At 35.8% G+C, this 21,841-nt stretch overlaps 1 protein-coding gene and 1 long non-coding RNA gene across 6 annotated transcripts in view; one reads left to right on the top strand and one right to left on the bottom strand.

Moving 5' to 3' along the window:
- Positions 1 to 21,841, bottom strand: part of LOC143729317 (uncharacterized) — a 591,772-nt gene that overhangs the window by 65,484 nt on the left and 504,447 nt on the right. The gene's annotated exons all lie outside the window — the stretch shown is intronic.
- The window catches only part of ralgps2 (Ral GEF with PH domain and SH3 binding motif 2), a 155,066-nt gene that overhangs the window by 62,898 nt on the left and 70,327 nt on the right, over positions 1 to 21,841 (top strand). For all 5 annotated transcript variants that reach the window (XM_077220483.1, XM_077220480.1, XM_077220484.1 and 2 more), the window contains exon 6: positions 9,971 to 10,054. In XM_077220483.1, coding sequence (XP_077076598.1) covers positions 9,971 to 10,054 — 84 coding nt within the window. The remainder of the gene's footprint in view (positions 1 to 9,970; positions 10,055 to 21,841) is intronic.

Below are 21,841 nucleotides of genomic sequence, written 5' to 3'. Positions count from 1 at the left end.
TGATGGCGTTTTTTATCAACTCCACTGAAACCAAAAACTCGTTAGCAACATCTGCAGAGGTTGTTAAACACATCGCAACAGAAGCCTGCTGTTTTAGTTTTTTTTTTTTGTTTTTTTTTTTTTGCACTGGTCAACTGTAGTTCATTGAGTTTTCTGTTGTCTGTGTGTGTTTTTGTGACAGGAGTGTGTGTGTATTTTCAGCGGATTTAGATGATTTGTGATCTGCTGAAGTGAATTGAAATGTGTGAAAAAAGAGAGAGGAAGCAATAAAGAAGCAAGTGATTATTTATTCAATAACATCGTTCAATCTGAAGGACACTTGGCCGCCTCACCTTCTATGTGCAAAATGAGAAACCAGTTAAAAAAAAAAAAGTAATTCTCTGCATCATAAAAAACACATTAATGTGGTTCATGATTCGGGCACTATATTCCAAGTATTCTGAATCCATAACAGTTCTATTTGTGTATTATTTATTTACTATTATAGTATTTTTTTTATTATTGTAAATATTTTTATTTTATATATTTTCAGTTTTAGTAATTTTGTTGGGCTTTTTATTTTTTTATCATTTTATCAGATTTTTTCAATTTTAGTGATTATAGTACTTCATCTTAAACTTCTTTTGTACTTCATTAACTTTTTTTGAGTTGTCAAGGTATTGTTTTCTTTTCTAATTTGATTCCATTGGTTATCTGCCATATCATATAAATATATATATATAAATATATCAGCAATTTAATAATGGCCGGAAGTTTAATCTTGCTAGTTGAACTTTTATACAGCCAGGGTTTGACATTTTGATACCAAAATATATAAGCAAATACTTTAAAGGTAAGGTGGACAATTTTCAGAGCAGCTAGCATTAGCAAGTTAGCTTTGAAAGCAAGAGATCCCACCCTTCCTTCAGAGCATCTTCAAAACCATGCATACAGCAGATTTTGCAAAGCGTCACAAGACCAGAGATGATGTTAAAAACACCATGTCTCAAAGCACACAACTTTACAATAATAATGAACATAAACAACTTAAAAGAGCTCTGACCTTTACCACCTGACTGCTGTAGATTAATTTCGGTGTTGATAGTGTTGCCATTGAAACACTCCAAGTGTAACGTCACAGGTTAACATCTCTTAAATGACAGTAGTTATGGCGTGAACAGCATAAGCGAGTTGTTTTGGTTCAGGAGGAACTGTAAAAGGCGGCTGCTGTTTCGGTTGCGGCTCTCAGTGACTGACGTCTGTCTAGTTCTGCATAGCATTGTGGATGACTTGTGTGATTTCTGCGTGAGCAGGTGTGTGGAGGTATGAAAATACATACATTGACAGGCAGGTAGGACATCGTATGCAATGATTGGACGCACATTTTATGGTCCTATGCCATATATATATATATATATATATATATATATATATATACCTGTGTGTGTGTGTGATATATATATATATATATATATATATATATATATATATATATATATATATATATATACCTATGTATATATAAACACATTTAGACCACTTAACTTAGTGATTGCTATCAGGATGTGAAAAGACTTTCAACCAGCGCAACAAAAAATGTTTCTGGAACCAATCCTACCCTGCCTTTAATAGTGTCTTATGTCATTTTTATATTACCTTAATTGTAAGGAAAAGGGCAACTTGGTGCATTACTTGTCATTTTTGTGTTCCTACTGAAAAACGAAAGTCATATGTGTTTGGAACGACATGAGGTTGAGTTAATGATGACAGAATTAACATTTTTAGATGAACTATCCTTTTAACTTTTATGTGGTAAAGATGCTGATTTTAGTTTAGCCTTTGAAAACCTTGAAACCCTGGTTTCCTTTCGCAGGATTGCCTCAGGAAACGCTCTCAATGGGTTTGAAGGATAATAGATCAGCATCTTTAATCAATTTGCCCACACAGAGCCACATGAATATTGTGCATGCATGTTCAATTGTAAAATCGTCCCTCTTAGTTGCTCTGTAATGCATCTGTAAGCAGCCAGTGGGTTTCTTTGGCCTTCATGGCTATGACGAACATTATCATTCAGTCTGGACGTTTTTGGCTGCGACGGAGCAAAATGTTGCATACGTACTGTTGTGAAGAATGCTGGTAGGGTCTCCGAAAGACCACTGCAGACACACGTGAGCCAGTTACAAACTAGCTCCACAGATCACATGGCAGTCATCCCGACACATGGAGATGATACATAACATGAGAGATTATCTTAATACCAGCACTCTGTCTTCATGTTCTGTTATACAGGAAATGTAAAAAAAAACATGGATGAGGGCCCAGCAGGTTTAAACATTACAAGAAATGAATATTTGCCTGTGATATGATCAGTGTTGGGCAGTAAGGCGTTACTAGTAACGCATCAGTGTTGGGCAGTAAGGCGTTACTAGTAACGCATTACTGTAACGCAGTTACTTTTGACAGTAACTCGTACTGTAACGCATTAGTTTTTAAATAAATTAACTCTATTACCGTTACCATATGGTGCGTTGTCCGTTACTTTTTTAAATTAATTAATTTTGGCTGAAGTGTAGCCTACAGCGTAACCTGTTTGCAGCAGCGACGCATTGTAGGATTGGTGGTAGGGTTGCTTGCCACGCATCCCTTAAAATACGGAATTGTCCCGTATTTATAAGTAAAATGATGCGTCCCGTATCAAATCAATAAGGGAAGCGATTTGTCCCGTATTTTACATAAGGCCCACACATAGCCTAGTTGGATAAAAACATAAGGACTTACTATACTAATAGCAAATAGCCTATAAATAAATAAATTTCACAATAATGTTACATTATGATTAGAATCAAATGAATTTTGTCCATTTTCTAAGCTTAGAAAATGCACATTTATACGGGCTGAATTTTATAGGCCTAAAATATTGTTTAGTAATTCTGTGAATTACACTGCGCAAACCAAAGTAATACTACCCACCGGATGAAGAAGGGTTGGCTCTCAGTCTCCACAGAACAAAATATTTATTTTATTTTATTTAATTTTATTTATGAGGAAGAAACAATGTTACGGACGTGACTGTTCTCCGTACGTGAGCGCTCTGAAAGCGGCACTAAAATATGCTTTAAAACTTTCACAGAGACATCAAACAGAAAGCACAAAACCTTTCTTTAAAGTGAATTTCGTTTTGTATTAATTGTATCTTAATTTTAATCAATGTTTCATCAACCAATTGCCTGGATTTAATAAATAAGAAGTAAATATAGCAGACAATAGATAATCACGAAACGGAGGCGCCAGCGCGTGAACTGGAGCTCGTCTCATAAATGAACCGAAACTCGCCGTATAAGGTAACCTACTTGCCTCACAGACATGTCTACTTTTAAACAGAACAATTCAAAACGAAAGAAAACAGACTACAGACTGCTCTCTGCTTATGTAATCCGTATGAAATGTGCATTTCTCTCTGGCACGTCTAGTGCGAAGATCGCGAGTCAGCATAGCAAGTCACCACAGAAATCCTTGTGATATATTCAGTTTGTGCTGGTCTGACTTAAATAAAATAGTGTTTAAAAATTACTTTCTGTTTAAGTCAGTTTTGTGTTTGTGTAGACCATAAGGCATAAAAGGACATTAATGGGAACATTAAAGAATGATTTTTTTTTTATTGGTGTCGCTAATAACAAGGTTTTTCTAAATGTGTCTAAAAAGTAACTCACAATGTTAACTTATTGTTAATTTAACTGTTGTATAAAATAAATATCACATTTGCAATTGTGCACATGAAAACGGCCCTTTTAATAACATATGATATAAATATAAGACAAAAAAACTTATTTTGGGACATACCTATAACTGCAGTGACACATCACGCAGTGAAAACAAGCACGAGAGACAAATGTGATGTCAGCTCGCAGTGCCTCGTCCATAGTTAAAACAATGATTACAATATCATCATAGATGATACATTACGCACACTCATAAGCACATAAAGAATGAACTTACAATTGAACTGACATTTATTACCAACGTTCTTCTACCTCTCCTCTCGCGTGCAGGAGACAGACGTAATGCTGCCGCGAATGAAGCGAATTGTCACGTGCTGAATGTACAGCTCTATTAACTGAATACTATTTTAACCCCTTAACTGTCACCCCCCCTTTTGATAATTGATATTAAAATGCACTATAAAAAAAAACTTAAATGGTTGTAATTCAAGAATGCTTTGGAATACAGACCTAAGTTTGGTGTTGTTTTAAAGAAAACAATCAGCAGATTATTAAAGTGAAAGCACTTCAATAAATTAAAGTATGAAAAAGTTATGGAAGTTATAATTTACAGTAAATCAAATATACTTTATTAATATATATATTTTTAATATAAAATAAATATTTTACAAAATATTTTTTACTATAAAATTACTATAAAATGAAAGCTATATATCTAACCAAGTTGTGTTCCAAATTTCAAGTTGATATCACAAAAATTGAAGTTCCCATGAGATTTTGTTTAGGCATAGTACCAAAAATAGCCACCGGATGTCATTGCATTCCATTGAATTTAATTGTATGCATTCTGCTGTAACAAATTCATAAATTTCTATCCAAATATCACTTCTGTCACTAAATATGGAACCTTGAGACTCAGACCTTTCTGACAATATGTGTTTAGTCAATATTAGAAAAGGTTTTGATAATACATTATGAAAGATATAAAATAAAATAAAAAGCCTAATAAAAAGCCTTATGAAAGCCTAATAAAAAAATACCGTTTCTATGGTAACGCAACATCCAATTTCAAAACGGTTTTCACAGGATGAATTCTGAGTTCGTAAGCTTTCAAATGATACCTAATTTATGATAACTACTAAAATATGTGATATAATAATAATAAAAAAGTATATATATATATATATATATTATACTTTTTAGAGAACTTCTTAATTTACTTTTTAAAATATAATTTTATCTTTTTTTATTGACAAATACTAGATTGTTTTATTATAAACTTTTAGCATTAAAAATGAAAGTTTCAATTATTAACTGAAAGTCCTTTCCTTTTTCTTGATCCTCCATTGATATGGCTACAAGTTAACCAAACAGCGGAAGATAGTTTACAACGTAACCCCAGCAACGCATGCTGCTAGGCAACCGTGGCCATTCACAGGAACGCGCATTGCTAAAACCAGGCGTAGTTAAGCCTAGGCTTAAGTTTGGTTGGTGCAACCGACGTTAGGTCAACTCTAAAGACTGGTCTTAACTAAGACCTACTTAGCAGTTAGGACCAGGTTTAGTAAAGCCCTGTTGGTGCAACTGGCTCCTGTTCTGGTGAGAATGGTGACTTTCCCCGAAAACAAAAGTGAAAATCAGCGAAGGAATTGCTAGAGTTGCTGAGTTCCCTTTTAACAAGGGGACAGGAGAGCAGTCAGCCAATAAATGGGAAAACAAAGTAACTAGCGTTACTTATTTTAAAAAGTAACTCCTTTATTTTGTTGTAAATTTAAAAGTAATCTGTTACTTTACTAGTTACTTACTTAAAAGTAATCTGATTACGTTACTCACGGTACTTGTAGTGACCCCAAAACTGATAGTGTGCTAAAGTGGTGGAACAATTTAGTCAATTTCCCTCTATTGTGTGTCTCTATTTTGCAACAGTGGTTGGAGATCTTTTCCCCAATGAAGTCCCCCATCTTCCCCCGTTTGTGCAGCTCGTTTAGTAGCATTTTCTTGGCAGGATGCCGTCTGATGCAGGCTCTATAGAGCAGTTCAGATTAATGGACAGTACATATGGCATGTTCACTTTCCCTCTTGTGCCGTTTTTACAAGACAAAACCTCTTGCAGCAGAGAGAGAGAAAGAATCACTGGAACAGTTTCTTGTGAAAGTGCTCTGTTTTAGATTTATAATCTTCAGGTGAACATCTGTTTCAGGCGAGCAGAAATGGCAAATTATGTTCTTATTAGTTAATCCGACTTCAGCTAGTAGGATTTGTGGTGTTAGTTAACTTTTGGAACTTTGTTTGAAAAAATAGTCTACTCAAAAATGTCAATTCTGTAATTATTTTAAATTTTTTTGTCTATATTTCTTCCCAAACCTGTATGCTGTTATCTGGGAAACGCTAAAGGACATTTTTTGATTTGTTGCAAACTTAATGCACAACATAAGCAAACCACAATCTGTTTGTTTGTTCGTGGAGTTTGGGTTTGTTTGTAGCACCCACAAATTCTAGTGAACCATTCCGATACCCCTGAAAAAAAATCTTAAAATCCCACCAAATGTCCAATTTGATGTTCCACAAAGTTTTTTTCAATGGACTGTAATGAAATATTCTCTTGTGCAACCTTTTTACTATTATTATTAATATTGTTATTATTGATAAAAATTTCCAACCATTTCTCAAAGGGTAGTTCACCCAAAAAGGAAAAATGGCATTATTACTCACCCTCATGTTGTTCCAAACCCGTAAGACTTTTGTTCATCTTCAGAAGACAAATGAGGAATTTTTTTAATGAAATCTGCCTAAATTCTGCCTTAATTATAATTATTATAATTATTATTATTGTCATTAATTATTATTATGATTTCCATTACACGAGAGTAGATGTTAAAATTAATATTATTACCTTGACAATAACTGTAGATTCATTTGAGAAATGGTTGGACTTTACCACAATGTTTACATTCAATATTTAGATGGAATCTTTAATAAAAAAATAAAATAAAATAAAAACCCTCTCTGTTCCCCACCCAATGTGAGCATATATAGATAGATAGATAGATAGATAGATAGATAGATAGATAGATAGATAGATAGATAGATAGATAGATAGATAGATAGATAGATAGATAGATAGTTATATTAATATAGCACTGGCTGGAGACGTCCACATCCTTGTCAAATGAAATTCCTCCTTTGATTTCCAGCTCCCCTGTTTGCATAATGATGTTGAGCTGTGGTTAGATGGGTGAGCTCCAGGTTTTCAGACAAGGTGCTGATTTACAGTGAATTAGTGTCATATATCACGAATCCTTCTCAAGGTCAGCGTTTGACGTATCCTACACTAAATCACCCCTGCCAAACTCTGGCACCATTACTGCTCATCTCCCATTATCTTATCCATGATTCTCAGCTGGCTAATTCCAGGAATACCTCCTGGACTGGTTTTAGAACGGCCTTGTTTTATTCTTTCAGTCTGGAAAAAATGCATGAATATGAATTTAAATCCTTTTTAACTGCTAGAAAGTTGCCAAATGATTTGGTCTTTTCAAGGCGTGATGGGGGGCTGTTCTGGTGTGTTTTAGTGGGCATCTGTACAAATGCACTTACATATGTCAATGCTGCTACATCTTAAAATTGTTTCATTTCAGAGGGAGTAAAAGCCTTTTCAAGAGACATAAAAGAAAGAGAAAGAAAGGGAACATAAAGCACTGCTATGATCCCCTTTCCATGGACTTCCCACTGCTTTAAAGACTTTTGTGCGACAGCAATGCTCCCTTTGAACAGAACCGACTTCCTCCTGATTTTGTGTGAAGGCTTGAATATCTATGAAACTGAGAATCACAGAAGATTTTTTTCCACCTCAAACTCCTTGTCTTTTTCCTTCCTTTGTTTCTGCTGTAATGCATGGGTTTCTCTGGGTTCAGTTCCATGTACATTACTCAATTGGTCACTGCCAGAATAAGATACTAGAATAATACTTTTCTTCTTGTTTATTGTCAGGGAAATTATTTTCTAATTGCACAACTGCTGATTCAAATGTTGGGTTAATTCTTTTTGCATTCGTGCCACAACCATATGATCAATTATAATGCTCAAGTAGAGTGATGGGGACACTATAGTTTAACAACCAACGTCCTTCAGATGAGATGTTAAACTGAGGTCCCGACTCTCCGTAATCCATTAAAAATCCCATGTCACTTCTGTTAAAGAGGAGGGGTGAAACCCTGGTATCCTTGCCAAATTCCCTCCATTGGCCTTTATCAATCATGGCCTCCCAATAATCCCCATCCACTGAATTGGCTTTATCACTCTCCTCTCTCCACCTATAGCTGGTGTGTGGTGAGTGCACTGGCACCGTTGTACTGTGGCTGCCGTCACATCATCCATGTGGATGCTGCACACTGGTGTTTGTTGAGGAGAGACCCCTGACATGATTGTGCTATAGGCTATTTTAAGAACTTACAAGTTAGTCATCTTTTTTTTTTTTCCTTTAAGACTTTTTAAGTCCGTTACATAAAAACATAGATTAGTTTAATTTGATACTAAAAAGTAAGACTGATTTCCCCTAACTAACTGCTAGTTGGTCATACTAGATCTTAAGACACAGTCTTAATGGCTATGTCTAACATAATGGCTATGTTTATGCAACTGCCCCCTAAAAACAAAGAAAATTTCGAAGATCTACGTGTATTAAATTTACACAGTTCTTAGATTTGATGCCATTATATTTGCAAACTTTGGCAAATCCAGCAACTGGATCTTCCTTGCATGTGTCTGTAAATACAGCCAATCAGATTTTGAGAAGCCTCTTGCAAGTTTAGCATGCAATGCAATAAAACAGTGTTGCTTACGTTGTGGGGAAGATCGCTCTTTTGGAGTTGTAGCCTTCAACTTTTTGGTTACAAGTCCAAATATTACCATTAGGCTACACTACCACCATCTGGAGCCTGTGACTGTTTAGAATGAACTCAACAGTAACCTTGACAACTGGCCAGCTAGACCAATTGCGTTCAGTTAAATTTAATAAAGGCACTGTTCAGTTCAGTTCTACCTTGGTCTCAGAAATGCATTACATTATAGAAGAAGAACGGAAATCAGCTATTACCCTTGTTTTGTTCTCGGAGTTGGGTAGCAATTGATTTCATTAATTCTCAGCAGGTGATTTTCCTCATCGCAGATTCTGAAGTTGGGGGCTCAAGCTCTATTTCGGCAGATTTGTTACACATGGAGAAATTGATTCAGCAGTAGTGATTTCATTGGCATTTCTTGAGGGTTGTTGGTGCTGGAGACACAATGCAGTGTGTGTTGGCCCATATACTCACATCTGTGTTTGTGTATGTTGCTAAGCTGCTACCTCCACAGGTTGCAGACTCATTAGGTCACTGTTTGCTAGTGCAACCTCGAGAGAGATTGCGGTTGTATTGGTGCTGAGTTTAAGTTGGGTACATTCCTGACGTACAATCGTGATGAATATGTTTGATGGTTACTTTCACTCTTCCTGAAGTCCCATTATGAAATCAGGCAGCTCTTCTCCCATTTACTGACAGGAATTAAATCTCTCTGCGTGGTTGAATGCATATCAGAGCTTGTTTTTGTATTTTAATGGCACTAAGAGCTCATTTGAAACGGATTCTCTTCTGGAAAATGTCTGAACGCTTGGCGTAATTACATAACGCATGGATGCATAATTATGGACGGGACTTTCCAAATATGAATTTCCAATCGTGGCTATTATGTCGTATATTAGACTGTAACGGCAGCTTTAATCTCGAAGCTAACGGATCGTTTCTTAGATGACAGAACCATCAGAGTTGAGTTTTCATGTTTGTGTCTTATAGATTTAGCATGTCAGATTGATGTTTATCCTTTGATGTTGCTGCCCAATACACATTGTTAAATATTATTTTAAAAGCTTTTCCATTCTCATTCAGTCAATCACTTGCACCATGCGAGTTAGGCAGAGTATCAACACAATTTTCGGATGATTGCCATCCAGGTCTGAGATAACTCCTATGTTTAGGTGCAAAATCAAGTGAATAAAGTGTGATAGACAGGGAAAGATTCATTTATGTTGTTAAAAACCCCATTGCCGCTTTTTTCTAGGGTCACTGGTCATGAGCGGTGCTCACCCCGTCTCAGGTGTCCTGAGTTGATTTGTTTTTGGCACTGTGGACCACTCGCTTTCTCCTGTTGTGCATGATTGACTTGATTGTTTCCGTCCAGTTTCTCAAATCACAAACCAGCTGGAAAACAATTGTTTTACGTGACTTCTCTTCTTTCAGGAGCTCTCTAGTTGTGGCTGGAACAAGAAGGAGAAGCACAGTTCAGCGCCGAACGCTGTGGCCTTCACACGACGCTTTAACCAGGTAAACCACAGACACTTTTTTGCTGTTGTCCCCCTACTTTGATACTTACAATCATAGGGATTAACTGTAAACTTCCAGCTAAGGAGGTTGATCCACAAAATTGGACCTGCAATTAAGCGTCTGTTTGAGCGAATGTGTGTAGTGTCGGGCATTTGGCACTTTGTCACGGGTCAATGTAGTGTTAGGGGCATTGTAGTCATATGTGTCGACAAGTTAAATAACATTTTATTTTTTCTGACAATTAATACACATTAATAAAGATTTGAAGAAACTTCAAGACTAGGGAAAATAATTTTTGAAAATAATAATTTATGTAAAATATTGCATACACTACTGTTCAAAGGTTTGGGGTTGGTATAATTTCAAAAAAAATTAAAATAAAAGAAAGTAAAAAACATTTTTTCAATTGTGAAATATTATTATAGTTTAAGCTGTTTTCTATTTGAATATATATTAAAATGTAATTTATTCCAGTGATGTCAAAGCTGAATTTTCAGCATCATTACTCCAGTCTTCAGTGTCACATGATCCTTCAGAAATCATTCATGCTCATGCACATTTCTTATCTATGTTGAATTTTTTTTTTTTTCGTAACAGTGCAAAACTTATTACTGTCACTTTTGATCAATTTTGATCAAAAAGAAGAAGACTTGCGCATAAACCTTGTGCGCTGTATACAATAATATTAGGAACAGTAGTTTCTTTTTTTTCTTTCTTTTTAACCAAGAACTTTACAAAATAGGCCTGGTACAAAATAGGAATGAGTCACGATATTCGATTAGTTAGCAGACGCATAAAGCTTGCCACAAAGAACTGGCAAATAGCCTAATCATTATGAATGTGTCAAATATAGCAAGGAGACATTTTAATTATTTATTAATAAACTACTGTTTTCTGTGACTATGCTGACTCGCCACCTTCGCAGTAGGTGAAGGTGCCTATAGAGATAAATGCACACTTCATACGGATTATAAGAGAGTTGTCTGTTTCTTTTCGTTTTGAATTGTTTTGTTTAAAAGTAGACATTTGAAGCTTAGATATATTCCTGAGTTTCTGTTCATTTATGAGACAAGCTCCAGTTCACGTGGGATTCAAGTTATATCGCGTCGGCGCCTCCGTGTCCTGATGGCTATTGTCTGCTATATTTGCTTCTTATTTATTAACCCTCTGGGGTCCAAGGTGTTTTTGGGGTCCTGGAGGTGTTCTGACATGCTCTGACATTTTTGCTTTTTTCAGTTATTTATAAACATGTTAATGGCAAAGGTGTAAATTCACTCTATATAGCACAAACAGGGCTACCATAATATGTGAGCAAGATGTATGTACATGTTTGTATTTTTGAGAGAATATTGTTTATGCATGGTTATTGAAAAAACTAAAACTTAAAGTTTCTGAAATAAGGCCACAAAACACATACTAAATATGTGTCCACAAGACTTTTGACTAATGGCTGTTCTCGCCTAGGATTTTTGCTTCAAATTGATCTGAAAATCATCCTGCCAAATCATTCACATAAAACAATACATTGATTTAAATTTAGTAAAACACTTTTTGTTTTGAAAGGCAATATGAGAAATGGGCGTGACTCATGTATAATGGTCTGATTCACACCTATGAAGACAAAAGACCTGCTTAATGAGCCTGCATAATGAGCTTTTCACAGGTGTGTCACTGAGCCACAAGAAAGAATACAAGGACACAAGAAAATAAATATATATATATACTACAAAATTGGTTCAGTTTATCTAGAAAAAAATGGTATTTTTCCACTTGTATTTTTGCTTGCAAATTGTATAATATCCAAGGTGAAACTTTCTAGTTATTATGTAGTTAATTCTCATACTGTATTTTCAGAAAGTTTTGGATATGTATCCTCTCCCCAAATTTGTCACTAATAAAACACAATACAAATAATTTGAAGAGAAAGCTTGTATTGACCTTTTAAGATTTTGTTTACATCTACCTTGTAAATATATTATTTGCTATTTTATTAAAAAGGTTACAATTACTGCAACAAGTAAAATAATAACAATATTTCAAGTGTAATATTTCTTTGTAAAAACTAAAGTATACATTTTATCATACATATTTCGAAGTTAAGGATTCATTAGTTTGAATAAAGCCTACATTGGAACAAACACTATAATAGCATCCTAGTTGATGACTTTATTTTTGACAAAACAAACATAGCCTAATATATAACATTTGAGCAGAAATTGGTGAACAAAAGCTTATTCAATGTGGCAGTAGTCTATAGTTTACAGTAAACAGTTAATAATCTATCCAAAACTAGTCAACGGAATGTTGTCTTTCGTATTTCGTCTGTAACATAGGCATATCGTTTGTTGTTTTTATGATAGCCTATATTAGGGCATATAAATATTAATTTGCAGTTTAATACGTTGCTAATACAAAGACATTTTAAGTTATTTCAACATATTTCAGTCGATTTTCACTCATCTCAGTAGCCTATAGCAAGAGGGTTTGGTAAAAACTGTTCAGTTCATTCATTCACACACAGATGCGATTCATATTTAAACAGTCTTTTTGCGGTTTACATACACTATGATATCGCGATAAGAACAATAATAATAAAAAACTTACTTATCAGATGGATCCGTTGCTCCTCGAAATGAAAATAAACCAGCACATGTTCTGAGGTAAATGTCCCAGGATTATTCCTCACACAGCCTCACAAGAAGAAATAGTAGATTAATCTGATGATTACATTTCTTGTGTTATCGCGTTTATGAGGGGCGTTGACATGTGTCGCTTCAGATCATTTGCGTTTGAATACCGCGCGCTCTCCGTGGGCGTGTCACATTAGCAGAATAATGAGTTGAGACAGGGTTCGTACAATGTGCTTAAAGTGCTTGAAGTACTTGAATTTGACTTTTTGAAATTTAAGTCCTTGAAAACAGACATATTTTTGAAGAGGTACTTGAAAAGTGCTTGAATTATTAAAGGGATGCACCGATACCGAACTCATGTACTCGTAAAAATGCTCGGATACCAACAACCGATATGCCCCCCAGGCAGTGTGTGTAGGCCTATAGTAACACAGCTGTGGTGCGCGAGCTGATCAGAGAAAACTGCGCTGTGGATTGAGCGTGCAGCGGCACAGACACGCGAGCTGGTCGAACGCATCCCTTTAAACAGACATCAGTGGAAGGTTTGTAGTTCAGTCGGATGTCAATGGCTAAGAAAATAAAACGAGGCATGTAGCTTATTATTAACGTTAACTGACGAGAGAGAGCGCAGTTCTGTTGAATGCTCTTGATTGTAATCGTCCACTCAGCACGTGTTATTTGGATGAAAACTAAATCGTATATGTAAGTAAAGTAAAACATGAACTGTTACCTGATGTATGTATAACGAGTGATTCCCTACATTATTACTGGACGTTTGCAGTTAAGAAGTTCCATGAACGCAAACATCAGCGTGCGCCCCCGCAACCAGCGTCTCCGCGCGACAATACTGAATTAAATTGTCTTTCACGTCTTGCGTTTGTATGGACGAATTCACACAAAATTATGAAAAAACGCCAATCTTGGCGAGTATCCTAGTAAACAAAGTCAGTTATATCTCAAGTGAACCATGTTCAAATGGGGTCCGTGCGTTCGGTCTTAAAAGGGCAGTTTAACAAACCCACTGCTGTTTTAATGTTAATCAAACAATGGACAATACATTAGGCTACTCACTGCTCTTTACTAAATAAGCTACCCTTTTCCACTTTATAAAAAGATCCATCTATATTTAATTTATCCAGTAATGAATATGCAATTGTTTCACATTTGATTACTTTATTCAAATTTCTGTACCTATTAGATCTACCCGAAAAACTCTAAAAACACTGTTTATTTCATTTGTAGCCTTTTTTTGTTCTAATGTATTTATTTGTAAGTTGATTATTCATTCTTATTTTGTTGCTGGCTGCTTACCTTTTAATAATGTTTTAAATTCACATTAATTAGGCTGGCAGTTTTTGTTGTAGTATCAAAATTGGATTAAATAATTTATATTACACTGGTGTCTAAACATTTGTACCACTGACCCAATCCTCAGCACTGACCCTTCTGGAGCTGCTCTAGTCTAAATATGTGCTGTGCATTCAATGAAAGATAAAATTTGATAGAGCAATAGAATGTACAGTAACAGAAGCTCATACAATGCATTTTAGCAGGCTTAATTAAGCATGAAAATAATTGAAATAAATATATATTTGATGAACAAGCCAATTAAAATTAAGCCACCTAAGATGATTTATATTCTTTTGGTTTATCTACTAATACATTTAAAAATTACAAATGCAGTGAAAATTCAGGGATCGGTTACGGTATCGGTATCTCGTTCTGCAAAAAGTGGTATCGGTGCATCCCTAATTCAAAATATTGTGAAGTTTTTTTGTTGTTGTTGTTGAAAAGATACAATTGTTTCACACTAAATCAATGCTGCGGTCCATTTGTGCTTTATCAGCAATTGCAGGTGTTCATGGAGAGCATTTCTGCATTGATAAAGCAGATCAACTTGTCTGCTTTAATAACAGACAAAGGACTGCAGTTAAACAATTGCACTCACTGTAATTTAAAATGAGTGATTTACTTTTGGAACTTAAAAGTAGTTCAAGATGAATGTAATGAACTCACTAATGTCGTAAAAATCATTTGTAGCTGAAGAAATTTGTGTGAGATTGTCCAAAACTATTCAAAAGTTAAAAATGACATCCTTAGACATCAGTACTTGTTATACAAACCTCAACAATGGTGACAATCAAAAGAATAATTCAAATGCATAATTTATTCATGCCACAATGCATGCTGGGAGCCATGAATGTGTTTTTTTTTTTAATGCTGCCATGAAGAACGTTACCATTCTTGTGTTTCATATAATGTTGATGTCTGTGAGTGTATAAATGACTCAAAGCAACAGAACTACAGCAAATTCAATGTTTTATATTTAATTTCACAGAACTCAACATTCAGCAACTGAAGCAATAATGTTACAAATCATATTTTTCAATAGTGTTTCAATTCGTTATGTCATAAATTACAGGAAACGCAGTCTTTTGTCTGTCATTATAACAGACATGTTGATCCGCTTTATCAATGCAGAAATGCTCTCCATGAACACCTGCAATTGCTGATAAAGCACAAACCTAATGAAAGTCAAGGGTCAAGAGCCCAACTAAAGCAAACACTGATCTCCATGATGGTGACCTCAAACGAAACATTTGCAATAAGACATCAACATCTAAATCTGTTAATTCTCAATAAGAACTTCTCTAGATGTGTCCCAGAAATAAAATCAGTCTGGTTAGTAATACGTGAGGCTGGTGATGCTGTTTGTGGAGTTGTTTAATGAGATCTTGATAGTTAATGTCTTTTATCTTCAGTTTATCTAAGGCTGTGTCTGGATAAAGCTGTAGTTTGTGTTCTTATTACTCTTTCGAAAGATGATTGAAAGAATGTTTCAGGAACATCACACTAACCTCAAAATAACATTCTAGTAACATTAAAGAAACTGGATATTTTTATGTTCTTGGAATGTTAGAAATCAACATTCCTATAACGTTGAATTTTAAATCAAAATGAAGTTGAAAGAACGTTTGAGGAACATTACACCTTTTAAAAAACGTTCCTCTAACGTCAAGAAAACTAGACATTTTTCACGTTCCCAGAACCAGCACTGAATATTTGGAGTTCTTATAACAAAAGTCTGTTAGCTGGGACATCAGATACCATATATATTTAATTTGAGTAAAAAAATAAAATGAAATAAATAAAAATAATAATAAGGATATTGTTTGATAAGTGCCGATTGAAGTCCTTGAAATCCCAAAAAGTAGTGCTTGAAAAGTCCTTGAAAGTCCTGGAATTTCATTTGACAGAGTCTGTACGAACCCTGCTGAGAGAACGATAATGAGATCGGCTGACACCTCTCTCTTTTTTTATAGATTACATAAACAGAGAATATTTATTTTAGTTTTGAATTAGATATTTTAAAAGTACAAACTTAAATGATTATAAAGATATATCGCTCGTGCTTGTGTGAATAGTATTCACTGAGCTTTGTTTAAGTTTAGAGACATGCACCAGAAAAAACATTAAAGGAGACAGAGAGGCAGAAAGCACACCCTGTTTATTTTCTTCAGTTTACAAAAGCACACGGTTTTGATGTTAATGTGAGTGTACACAAAAAAAGAAGACCCTCTATAGTTTATAATCATGTATTGATTTTATTTATATGACCAAAAATGATGGAGTATTTTAAGTCTATGTTGCTACTATGTGGATAAAAAAAGCAAAACGCGCTGGCGCGTTTCTGGCCCCCAGAGGGTTAAATCCAGGCAATTGATTGATGAAACATTGATTAAAATTAAGATACAATTTATTCAAAACGAAATTCACTTTAAAGAAAGGCTTTATATAAAACAAAACTTAATGAAGTGGTCAAAATGATGTGTCTCGATATTGCGCATCTTATGATTAGGCTGCTCTCGCTGTTCACTTTTCATATAATCAACATATATGAAATGGAAAAAATAACATATTATTTAAACATAAATATGAAACTAACTTTTCTTCAATGGGTACAACATGTAGGCCTACAGTACAGAGAAATTTAATGTCGGAGCGAACGCCGTGTTACCGGTGAGCATGAGGGGGCAGAGGTGCGTTTTTTTTGAATAATAATCAAATTATCAATTTGATTAAATTTGATAATCAAATTTCCCAGCGATCGTTGAAAATTATTTTTTGCTTGAAATGCCCATCCCTACAAAATACGAAATGTCTTAATCAGACAAAATACAAGCAGCATAGCATAAGAAAGAAATATAAACAAATAAAGATGTAAAATAAAGAAATAAAATCAAAATACATTAAAGTAGGCCTAAATAATAAATAAAGAAATAAAAGAGGCTCAGTAGCTTCTGAAGCATGAACTCAAGCAAGTAGTCGCAGTTGTTGTTGCTGTTAGCCTACTGATTTAGCGTGTCTGACTAGTCGACACGTGGGGTGATGACATCATCGTTTCACAAAATATACGGATTGGGGTGATACTTCGGATACGAAGACGCAAGGGTGTCGTTTTCAGATTTATCCACACTGGGACCCGGTTTCAAAAAATAGCGGTTTCAGTCTCCCAAAACACCGGATTTGACTGGACGAAACGCCGATCCGATAAAAATTGTGTACGTATACAGCTAAACGCGTCTCCGTGTGGACAGGGCCTCAGATAGCTCTTTGGTCGGCAGGTTTACTACGGCAAGAAGCTCAAGAAGTTTATTGCTTCTGTACCCACGTGCATTCCAGAGTTGGTTTGTTTCAATTAAAATGAGTGTAAATATTTCAAAGGGAAAATAAGGTTTCCAATGGCTTTTTGTTATAATTTAAAGGGATTGGGCATCAATGTGCAGAAAAGGGTTGGTCCGTGTTAGTGTTCAGGTCACGAGTGGTGGAGGCCTCCATAGTGGCTCAACTTCCTAGGCTGGCATGCTTTTAATGTGTTGGCTGAGCATTAGCGCCTGTGTTTGCCAATGAGTATGTTTCTGCGATAAATCACTTGACTTTATTGCCTTAGATTGGCTAGGATGTAAAATTACGTCAATGTTCTTGTTAACAGAATTTGAACTCTATGCTAAAACAACACACTCTGCTTAAATGTGATTGTATGTCAAAGTGACTTTCAGGTGAATAAGACAAGTGGGAAACTGGACTTGCACTGACGTTTTGGCTCTAATGTGGCCTTGTAATGGGATGTTTGAAGAGGTTATCGCTGCTAGGTCTGAGCAGAGATGTTGGAAACACACCGGGGTTGGGAAACACTGACTTGATCCAGTTGGCCTTTGAAGAAATATGTGGCCTCCTCTGAGTGTGTTCAAGTTTCTGTGCGCAATCGTTGCTTCATTATTGGCAGAAGCTGACAGTGTGTAACCAGAAGGGAATTATCATTGAAATAAGCAAGGCTGAAGTTGTTTCTTACACCTTAAGACTTAAACTCACTCTTACAGACACAAACTCTCTTCCCTGATAAAATGGCCTGCACTTTGTAATAAATATGAGAATTTGTGTTCTGTGGAAACTTTTCTCAATGTACATCCTCAAAACGGCTAAAACGGCTGTTCAGGAACCCACAGGCACTCGCCTGCCAACACAAATGTACTTTCTGAAGGATGATGCTTGGATAGGCGAGAACAGACCTGGAACGTTAGCTGGTATCTAATGTCACCTAACAGCAAACTGTGTTTGTTTACAGTATATGAGAGATTAAATTATATATGCATGTCTGTTTGTCAGTGCTAGAGGGCTGTATGTTTTTTTTTGTACCACCAGTAGTTTTGTTATATTTCAGTAGTAAGCTGATCATCTGTAGATTTGTCATAATGTAATTGTTAGTTGATAATACATACTTTTTTCATCATGTAGCCTAAGTTATGGCTTAATCATCATTTAGTAGTTATTTAGCACAGAAGCTTATCAACTCTTCCCCACGACTTTCAGTAATAAAATAGCTTCGCTAGAATCACTACTGAATCGCTACATTATATTTCTCTGCAGCGAAGGGGTTACGTTGCTACTGTGAGGTAATTAAACTCACAACTTCATTGTTAATAGAGAGAGAGAGAGAGAGAGAGAGAGAGAGACGCTGAAAAGACGCAGGTACGAATCTCTCTCTCTCTCTCTCTCTCTCTCTCTCTCTCTCTCTCTCTCTCTCTCTCTCTCTCTCTCTCTCTCTCTCTCTCTCTCTCTCTCTCTCTCTCTCTCTCTCTCTCTCTCTCTCTCTCTCTCTCTCTCTGTAATTAATTCAAATAAATGCTATTATTCTAGATTTATTAACCTATTCTAGGTTTTTTTCCCAGCAGTTTAATCAGTTATATATTTGGTTCAGTTGTACTGTGTAGTTCACTATTATTGTGTACAATGAAATGTTAATGTTTAAATGACTATAAACACTGGAAATTGCTCTCTCCATAAATATACATAATTTTCTGTTTTATTCTCTCCGGCTAGACCCCATACACCCCACTTCAAAGACTCGCACACAAACCAGTTTAGCCAACGAATTGGTCTGTCATGCACAAATATGGAGTACATTAATATATCTACTCAAACTCGGGTATAAACAAACACACACACACACACACACACACACACACACACACACACACACACACACACACACACACACACACACACACACACACACACACACACACACACACACACACACACACACACACACACACACACACACACACACACACACACAGACAAACCTTACCCATTACCCACTAACAGATGTTCAAAATTAGGCACATATGGTTAACTTTTGCCAGGGAAATTTGCATAAGGACTGTTGTTTTTTTTTAATTTTTTTTTTTTATATATATATATGAAATGAGAGGAGTGTAGAGATGGAATATTCTCTAATGAAGTATGTGGGTACAGGTTCTACATATTGAGGCTCAAAATCGATTTTGAAAAAATATTTTCTCGTGTTTAATGCAGTGTGTGTGTGTGTGTGTGTGTGTGTGTGTGTGTGTGTGTGTGTGTGTGTGTGTGTGTGTGTGTGTGTGTGTGTGTGTGTGTGTGTGTGTGTGTGTGTGTGTGTGTGTGTGTGTGTGTGTGTGTGTGTGTGTGTGTGTGTGTGTGTGTGTGATGCAACTACTGTTGTGAATGAGATGGAGTTTTTGTGCTGTGCTTGTGTGTTTGAGTATAAATGTTTGCAGTGCTGTGCGGCCTTTTCATTTGTCAATAGATTTAAATCCTTTCTACTGGTTTGAGGCATTCCGGCTTTATCCAGAGATGCTGCGATCCAATCTCGCAACAACAAACACGGGAACACACAGCAGGGGAGATGGTGAAACAATGACTTCACTGTGTGTGTGTCCCAGTATCAGACATGTGGAAAAGAACGGAGAAGGGGGGAACGCGGGAAGGAAGGGCTTGGAAAATCAACAGGAGAAATGGAAATGGGGGGATGAGGTTGGCAGGGGTTGGAGGAGATCGAGCAGGGTAGAGATGAAGAGTGATGTTCCAACAATCCATGTCAGCAATTACATAACGTCTGAACCTTAAATTATTATGTCTCTTCTCGTCTTCAGTTCTTTTCTTGTCTCGCTCTCTTAGTTTCTTTCAGTTTTCTCTTCTTGTCTCCACTCAGTCTCGTCTTGTCTGATGCCCTCCTTCTGTCTATTCTTTTCCGGTTTAATCTTCTCTTATTTTCCTTTATTTGCTTCTGTTCTTTTCTCCTCTCGTTCACGTCTTGTCTTATCTTGTGTCTTGTCTTTATTCATATCAACCTCTTGTTTTTGTCTCCTTTTAGCCAGTTCTCTTGCATTCTCGTCTTATCTTTTCTCTTCCAGTCTCATCTCCTGTCATTCTCTGCTCTCTTTGTTTCATCTAGTCTTGTTCTGTTTTTTTTCTAATCTGGTATTGTCTCTTCTATTCCTGTCTCATCGCTTCTCATTCTCTTCTTGTCGTGTTTACCATCTCTTCTCATCTCAGTTCCTCTCACTCTTGGATCTTCTTGTCTCCTTTTAGTCTATTATCTTGCCTCTTATATTCTTATATTTAAACTAATACAATACAACTTGTGTGTGCAAAATCCAGAATCACGTGAATGTGCAGCATTTTGTACAAATAGAGACATAGTTGTTAATACAAAACCAAAAAAAATGAATGCACGCGTGTCACCTGATCCACAAATGCACATCTTACTTGCTCATGCACAAATTCTGAGCTACATTAATACAAAATCGAGGTTTTGTATTAACAACTATGTCTCTATTTGTACAAAATGCTGCACATTCACATGATTCTGGATTTTGCACACACAAGTTGTATTGTATTAGTTTAAATGTAGTGACACACGTTTTTGAATTTGTCAAAAAGATGGGTAGTTGTGCACACATTAATAATTAGCACCAGACCTATTCATTTGTAGTTGTTTGTGTGTGGGTTGTGAAATGCTTAAAAACAGCGAAAAGAAAGTCTCAAAATCCAAATGAATCAAATGAGATTGACTCAGAAAAGACGCGCGTCACCTGTTCCACACATGCACATCTTCTTTGTTGCATGTGCAAATTATGATACACTAATACAAAAGAAAACATTTGTATTCATAAAAATGTCTCTGTTTGTAAAAATTGCTACACATTCATTCAATTTTGAATTTTGCACACGCAAGTTGAAAGGTGTTTGGTTGTGGATAGTAAAACATATCTGCAACATTAATCAAGTTCATTGATAATTGTACTTGCAAGTTTTAATCATTTTGATACTGTATTCCTCCCATACACCTCCGCTAATTGCATTTGCTCCTTGTCTCTTTTCCTCACTCATTGTCGTCTTGTCCTTTTTCCATGCTTGTCTTCTCCTCTCATTCTCTTCTCTTCAGTTCTCGTCTCTCATTGTCGTCTTGTCTCTCATTGTCGATCTTGTCTTGTCTTTACTCATCTCAATTCCTTTCACCTCATCTTTATTCTCTTGTCTCTTCTATTCTCGCCTTGTCACTTTTCTTCCTGAATCTCTTCTCGCTCTCTTCTCTTTGGTTCTCTCGTCTCATCTCTTCTCATGTCAGTTTCTCTCGTTCCCGTATCATCTCAACTTGTTTTCTCTAAGTCAGTGGTTCCTAACCTTTTTTTGTCTGAGACCCCCTTTTCCCCAAGAAAATATTTTAGGGCACTCCTTCACATTTAATGATATTGTCGCTCTTGTAAGCTTGCAGCAAGGATGACAAAATGTTTTTGTTTTTAAACAAATAGTATGTTTATTACTATAACCA

Source organism: Siphateles boraxobius, unplaced genomic scaffold (genome assembly GCF_051911475.1).
Source record: "Siphateles boraxobius isolate OS27281-9 unplaced genomic scaffold, OSU_SipBor_1 8, whole genome shotgun sequence".
Taxonomy (NCBI): Eukaryota; Metazoa; Chordata; class Actinopteri; order Cypriniformes; family Leuciscidae; genus Siphateles; species Siphateles boraxobius.
Note: the sequence above shows the minus strand (reverse complement) of the source record. Positions and strands in the feature narration are given on the sequence as shown.